This window comes from Pseudonaja textilis, chromosome 12 (genome assembly GCF_049901715.1).
Source record: "Pseudonaja textilis isolate UNSWEBS1 chromosome 12, rPseTex1.2, whole genome shotgun sequence".
Lineage (NCBI taxonomy): Eukaryota > Metazoa > Chordata > Lepidosauria > Squamata > Elapidae > Pseudonaja > Pseudonaja textilis.
Genome location: NC_142001.1, coordinates 17,826,426 through 17,834,177, shown reverse-complemented (window position 1 = coordinate 17,834,177; position 7,752 = coordinate 17,826,426). Strand labels below are relative to the sequence as shown.

Below are 7,752 nucleotides of genomic sequence, written 5' to 3'. Positions count from 1 at the left end.
CCCTCCTGTTCGGCTGGCGGGCTCCGGCGCGGAAGCGGCGGCGGCGGGGCGCGGCGTCCAACATGGAAGGCGGGAGGCCGGCGGCGGTGGCGGCGGCGGCGGCGGCTCTAGGCAGCGGGCAGGGGGCTTCGCTGGAGCCCGGAGGCCCGGCCCGGAGGCCCTCCCGCTTGGCAGCCCCGCCGGCGGCGGCGGCGGCGGCGGCCTCCTCCTCCTCCTCCTCGGGCCCGGCCTCGGCCTCGCCCGGCGCGGAGCAGCCCGCCGACAGGTGAGGAAGGCCGGGAGGGAGGGAAGGAAGAGCTGGGCCTGCGCGCTCCTCGGGAAGGGCGACTCCAAAGCCCAAGGTGCGCGGCCTGGCCTGGCCCGGTTTGGCCGCGGTCGCCTTTATTCGGGTGATCAGCGGGCGGGGCGGGGAAACATGGGCTTTGTCGTCCAGCCCGGCGGGACCCGGGTTGACATAAAGGGAGAGAAGTCGAAGGGGGGGGAGTTGAGGGGGGGAGGAGAGAGACCTCTGGGCAACATGGGCCTTGTGGTCCGCCCCCCACCCCCCGCAGCCTGGAATTGCTATTGCCTTCAGAAAAGAGGGTTCTTGTAGTCCAGAGCAACTGGGGGTGGGGGTGGAGGTTCGCTCTTTTGGGGTGGGGGAGAAAAGGTAATTGGCGATTGTAGTCCAGGTGGGTGACAAGAGGAGCTCCTTTTGGGGTGGGTGATGGGCTTTGTAGTCCAGCCCTGTAGGACCGGGGTTAACATAAAAGTTTTGGGGACGCGGGGCAATGGGGGTGGGGAGAAGAGCATGGAGTTGGCCTTTGGGCAACATGGGCTTTGTGGTGTCCGCGACCCCTCCTCCCCCCCAGCCACCCTGGCAGCTTGGAGTTGCTATTGCCTTCTGGAAGGGGGGCTTTGTAGTTCAGAGCAACTGGGGCGGTGGGGTGGAGGTTGTCGCTCTTTTGTGGGGGGGGGGAAGGGGATGGGGATTGTAGTCCAAGTGGGTGACAAGAGGACTTCTTTTGAGGTGGGTGATGGGGTTTGTAGTCCAGCTGGGTTGGGAAAGGAGGACTCTGGGGGTGGGTAGGATGGATCATTGGGGGCAAAAAAATTTATATATATGTATGTATGTATGTATGTAGGTATATATGTATGTATGGCATTCAGCTTTGTTCGGGTATTTTCCCACGTCATTGTAGTTGTACTTTTAAAGTTGTAAAGACATTTCAGCAACTTTAAAAGCACAACTACAATGACGTGGGAAAATACCCGAACAAAGCTGAATGCCATACATGTAAGTACCCGCGAAAACTTAAGAAAATATTATATATATATATCATCAACTTTTTCAAATCCTCACTTTGCAGCGCTGCCCTTTTCGCAGCTCACAAAATAAGTACAGGTAGTCCTTGACTTAGGACCACAGCTGAGCCCAAAGTTTCCCTTGCTAAATGAGACAGTGCGTCATTTTACGACCCGTTGTTAAGGGAATCAGCATTTCTTAAGTCAGTAACCCTGTTATTAAGTGAATCTGGCTTCCCCATTTACGTTGCTTGTCGGAAGGTTGCCCAGGTGGGATCACGTTACCCCAAGCTACCGCGACCATCATAAATAAGAATCAGTTGCTAAGGGTCTGAATTTTAATCACGGGACCAAGAGGAATATGCCGGAACCGTTGTAAATGTGAAAAAAAAACGTCATTTTTTCACTGCCCTTGTAACTTTGAACCGTTACTAAACGTAAGTCGAGGACTACCTGTCTAGAGAGAAAGCAGTTTTCCCAAAGTCAAATCCCATGTTACGTGTCCTTTTGCAGCCCTACAGGATCCCATGTTGAGTGGTGCAAGCAACTGATAGCTGCTACAATTTCTAGCCAGATTTCAGGCTCTGTCCTTTCGGACAACGCATCCAGAGAACATCGGGTAAGTTTTTAATCTTAATTTATTTCATGTATCTCATCGGTAGTACTGAGAGTTTTAAAAATAGAATAGAAATTGGAATTCTTTATTGGCCAAGTGAATTCTTTATAGAATTCTTTTTTAAAAAAAAATAAATTTTATTGAATATAAACATTAAAAACAGTGAATATGGTATCTCTTCTTTGACATACATTTCTGTTCAATCCCTTTACAATTAGGGGGAAAAACTTCAAGAACAAAAAAAGAGGCTTATACATATACATACATACATTTTTATGCATCATATTTTCCATTTTTCTTTTGTTCTTTTTTTGTCACCTTCTTCACTTAAGTTCTGTGAACTCCCTTTCATGTCCCTCCAGTTGTAAAATTTGTTCCATATTTTGTAATATTCTAGTTCAGTGATGACGAACCTTTTCGGCACCGAGTATCCAAAGTGGAATATGCGTTCATGCGCATACATGTCTGTGTGCCGGAGTGCCAGAAACCCTGTTTTTTGGCTAGTTTTGGCCATTTTGGGGCCATTTAAGGCAGTTTTTCGGGCTGTTTTCAGGGCCGTTTTGGGGGACATTTTCAGGCCGTTTTTGTGCTGATTTTCAGGCTGTTTTGGGGGGGCATTTTCAGGCCATCTTTCAGGCTGTTTTCTGGGCTATTTCAGGCCATTTTTTGGACCACTTTTGGTTCAAAAATGGCCTGAAAGCAGCCTGTAAGAAGGCCTGAAAAAGGCCTGGAGAACAGCCTGAAAAAAGCCCCAAAACAGCCCCAAAATGGCCGTTTTCCGGAGCTCCAGCACCCCGAGGACCAGCTGACTGGCGCACATGTGCATGTCAGGAACCAGAAGAGCAGCTGGCAATGGCGTGCCACCTGTGGCACATTCGCCATCGCAGTTCTAGTTCGTCTTGTCTTTATAGAATTCTTTATTGGCTAAGACACGTAAGGAATTTGTCACGGTGCATAAACTCTCACAACAACAGTGACAGATCATTAATTGTAATCAATGTAAAAATGCATCCGTCATAAAACATTAGATGCAACACTTAGCGATAGTCATAGGATACTAAATAAGCAATCAAATTGTCATAAATGTCAGCTAAAATATAACACAGGTCATCCTGGACTTACAACCGTTCATTTAATGACCATTCAAAGTCAACATTGAACGGCAATGAAAAAATGGACTTAATGACCGTTTTTCACACTTATGACCCTTTTAGCGTTCTCCATGGCTGTGTGATAAAAATTGAGACGCTTGGCAATTGGATCATACTTACGACCGTTGCCATGTCCCGGGCAGGGTGTCACGTGATCCCCTTTTGCGACCTCCTGTCCATGGGGAAGCCGGATTCACTTAACAACCGGGTTACCAACTGATCAACTGCAGCGGTTCACTTAACAGCGGGGCCAAGAAAGCTCGTAAAATGTGGCAAACCTCACTTAACAAGGGCCTCACTTAACGACAGACATGCTGGGCTCAATTGGCGTAAGTCGAGGACTAACTATGGCACAGGAAAAGGGCAGTTATTGGTAGTGCTCGACTTACGACCTGTTGCTTAGGAACCGTTTGAAGTTGCAACAGATCCTACCCCCCAAAAAAATGTAGATTCAAAATTCTCACAATTAGTGCCTCCCTCAAAACCATATGAACACATTTGGGGTTCTCAGAAACGAATAAACATCCTCCCCCCCGATTTTTTCCTGTTTCTTAGTTGATATTTTATTTGTTTAAGTCCAGGTAAGTAAAAAGATCTTCAAACTTAACTACAATTTGGACAGATAAGTTATCTCTGCCATTACGTTGGCTGACGGAATTGGAGGTTAAATTTCCCTTCTCCATATATCTTGGGTTGTTGTTTTTTTTTTTGTAATTGGATTTTTTTTTTCCCCCACTGAGAACTTGAAGGAATATTTTTACCTAACTTCCTGGAGAACTGTCCCCAATCCAAGTCAAATGTTGTATTTACTTCTCACATTCTGTTAAGAATGATAATAAAGAACAAATAAATGCACAATGATAGAATATTATTGAGACTATGTTAGTTCTAACTTTGGGTGTGTCTTGTTCAGTTAATTAATTGAACCTGGCTGAAACAAGGCTTAAATAGTTGCCTAAATTTATTCAAGAGACTACCCAGTAGTAGTGAATTATTGGCTACCCTGTAGTGGTGGATTATTATTTAACTCTGCAGAATAAATCTGAATATTTTAGTGGTACTAGTTTCCTGAGAATACCAGGTGTGGAAGGAATTAAATTATTTATGCATCTATGTTAAAATTCAAACCTCACCTTTGTTTTTGTTTTAATGACAGTATTTTCTTTCTTTTTAAAAAAAAAATCAGTGAAGTAATATTTTGATACTATTATCCCAATTCTGCTGATCAGAGATTTAATTATTTGGTTTTTTTTAAGCTTCTGGTCTTTGTGATATTTTTTGGTCAACACCTTCAAGAAATTAATGGTAGAGATTCCATATTTGGGGGGCGGGGGGAAGTCCCTTGGTTATTTGAAGATCCTTAATGCATTCATATTCAATCTTGTAATAATAGATATATAGATATATGGTCCTGATTGGGCTTTTGAGAACTTCCTCACAGAAGTGGCTTCGCCTGAAATCAGGATTTCAGTTTATAACTTGTTGGATAATATCTGTATTTTAACTAACAGGTATACAGGAAGCCCACCATAAGGGTAAGAATATATGTGGCTATCAGCAAGTTAGACTCTTACCTATTTTATGTTTTTTTTTTCCTGTTGTGTTCAGAACTTGATGTGCCTTTGGTGTGTGTTCTTCTTGACTTCATTAATGGTTGTTTTCAAGCTGCTGGGCCATCTCGCTATGCGGCATAACAGCTCATTTGCCATAGAACCACTGTGCGTACATTCCAGTGCTTTTGTGAACAATACAAACCAGATTAGGAGTATTTTTAACTTTCATTGGAAAGGCAGGGAAACAACTTAGGTGTGATGACCCAAAGGGGCATGGCACAAAGGCAAAACAGCCAGATAATCAGGAGTCCTTTTATTAGCTCCAGTTTTGCCCCCAATGTCCTGGTTACCTTCTGGCTGGAGAAAAACACTCCCAAGAACAGCCTTTGGCTGCAGAGTCCAAAACATGGTCAACAAAAACTGTAACTATAAGTCCAATCAAGGCAAGATAAGATAATTAGTCCGGCAGGGCAAGAGAAGGAATTCCAGGCGTGAAGGCATGGCAATAACTCAACATGGTTGGGAGGATGACAGGAACACAGTTAACCAAAGTCAACACAAGATAAACTCATGTTTGTTCCCAGAAGACGCGGCACTCAGCATGCATCTTTTTTAAACTCTCTTCCCAGGTGTGGCTAATGAAGGGAATCAGGGCCCTTTCCTCCCCCGTAAGCACGCAACCCACATTGCTCCCTTCTCCGTTCCTCCCTGCGTGCCCTAGGATGAAGAGGGGGTGGGCTTGGGTCTTCCTCTAAACTCCCTCGCCCTTGTTCTACTTCTCCCCTGCTCTGCCCAGTTGGATTTGGCACTTCCACCACTTTTTTCCATAGCCAATGGAGCCACACTCCTGCTCCCTGTCGGCTGTTCATCTTCCTCCTTGGATTAAGACTCCGACAGGGGCAGGACACTAGGTTTCATCCTATTAATTCTGACAAAATGGGTCCTCTTGCATGGTGCAGATGGCAGAGGACAATATTAGCAGTCGGGGCGCAGATGGTATGCTCAAGTGGTTGGAAAGAAAAGTCTAAGGAAAGCCTTAATATAGTCTGGGTGCCAACAAGAGGCCAATTCATGCCTCCGTTTACACAAGCTTGATTGTCAAACTCTTTGGAGAGGGAGTCTAATTCGGGTCTGACGGGGTTTATCACTACAGTAGCCAGTAGCGTGGCTCCCCAAATTTTTAAAAACAGATTCCTTCTTGTATCCCCAGGTTGCTTTGCAAAAAAAAGGCAACTGGGTTTTTTTGTTTTTCCTTGAAAACGTTTTGCTTCTTATCCAAGAAACTTCTTTGGCTCTAAAGAACCTTCTTGGATGAGAAGCAAAATGTTTTCAAGGCAAAACAAAGAAAGTCCAGTTGCCTTTTTTTTTTTTTTGCAAAGCACCTTGGGGACAGCCGTGGCCTGGATGATTGAGAATCTCCATAGAGATTCATTCGGTGGTGATTTTTTTTCCCCTTTTCTTTTGGCTTTGCCCTCCTTTCCCAGAAAGTGCTCCTCTTTCAAATGATCAAATAGACAAAGCAAGAAATATATATATATATTTTAAAAAAATAAAATAAAACCAACTTGGACTGCTTACTATCTGCTTCCCTACTTTATACGGAGGCTTCTAACCATATAATGAGTACTGCATGATGCCTATGGCGAACCTTAAAATGAAATATCACAATGAAAAATCACTGCCATAAACACATTTGCTTTTAAGGTTTTTTTTTATTTGTGAAAGCCAAGGGTTTTATTTTCAGTTACATATTGCACAGTGTTAGCAATTTCTTTTCTTCTTCTCCCTATCTGGATTGCCCAGCGTTCAGCCAAATCTTTTCTAGCTTCTTTTTTTTTTATGCCAGAGTCTTCTGCTATATTCTACACCCTTCATCTATGACAGACGAGATTTAAAACACAACAGCTCAGTTCTGCTCTTTTAAATAATATTCCAAAGCGCAATCTACCTTAATCTTCTGAAGGTTGGCTGCTGATGTTTTGAAGGCCAATTGAACTCCGCTGTCCGAATGAAAGGGACCTCCGCGAGAAGAGATAGGGAATTTATCCAGTGCTTTGGCTCCATAAGGGAGCATGGAGATTTAGGTGGGCAGTCAAAGCCATTGGACAGAATTCAAAGCCAGGGAAAGAGAGGGCTCCGTGGTCAAAAAGACCGCCCTGTCTGCAACTCTAGAGCAGGCGTCTCCAAATTTGGTGACTTTGGGTCCTGTGGATTTCAACTCCCAGAATTCTTCAGCCAGCCAAGGCCAAAACTTCCTGCTCTGGAGGAATCCTTTCAAAGCTTTCTGCACCATATTGACTTTGAGATAAGAGGTGTTTCAACCTTAGCAAGTTGAAGGCTGATGGACTTCAATTCCCAGAATTCCCATGGTGGCTGGGGAATTCTGGGAGTTGAAATCCACAAGTCTTAAAAGTTGCCAAGATTGGAGATATCAGTTGACCTGGAAAGTTCTCCAAAGTATTGAGTATTGAACATGCCCTACCCGTTGTCTCCGCTACAAATGTTCACAGTTTCAGGCACAAATTGACTTCCGTGGACCTTACTTCATCCTTAAGTGGTCATTAGAGGGGCATGCCTAAGCGCACTAACGTGCCTGTTATCCCTGTCATTTTATCTCTATTCTCTTATTCTAGTTCTCATTTTTGTTTGACAAATTCCAATAAACAAACAGCAATAGAGCATCATTCCTGGATCGACCCGGCTCTTGGGAGGAGAACCTATGACATGCAGTACCATTTCAACCTGGCGTTTTAACCGGACGATCAGAACCCTGGGACAGCACATTTTCCTTATTCTCGCCCCAAATGAGCAGATTCCAGACAGTTTCATTGCATTCTTAGCAAAAAAAAAAAATTCTCTTAATGGAACCAGCGAGGGAAGGGGGAAACGCCATTATTCAATCTTCAAATTGTTGCATGGTTTCTGTAACTGCTACCAAGATGTGCTGTCAGTCAGTTTCCTTCTGTCGTGTTTTTTGTTTTTGTTTTTAAGCATGCTGGGCTACGTTTATCCTTTGCATTTTGCCTTTTCCTGTTTGAGAGGTTAAAAGATTTCTCGTGTCGAAAGGACAGGGCGTACTTCGTGTTCCGTGAGATGAAGGCTCTTCTCTTAGAAGGATAGAAATGCATGCATTTCTGTTCGTTCCTTT

General features: G+C 44.4%; 1 protein-coding gene across 10 annotated transcripts in view; it reads left to right on the top strand.

Annotated features, from left to right (window-relative positions):
• The first annotated feature begins 62 nt into the window (after positions 1-62).
• MTMR1 (myotubularin related protein 1) overlaps positions 63-7,752 on the top strand; it is a 32,068-nt gene continuing 24,378 nt past the window's right edge. For 2 of the 10 annotated variants that reach the window (XM_087941156.1, XM_087941154.1), the window contains exons 1-3: positions 63-265; positions 1,798-1,903; positions 4,563-4,586. In XM_087941156.1, coding sequence (XP_087797282.1) covers positions 63-265; positions 1,798-1,903; positions 4,563-4,586 — 333 coding nt within the window. Of the gene's footprint in view, positions 342-370; positions 390-1,797; positions 1,904-4,562; positions 4,587-7,752 lie in introns of those variants that run through there. The other 8 variants (XM_087941157.1, XM_087941155.1, XM_087941159.1 and 5 more) reach the window with 7 other exon arrangements.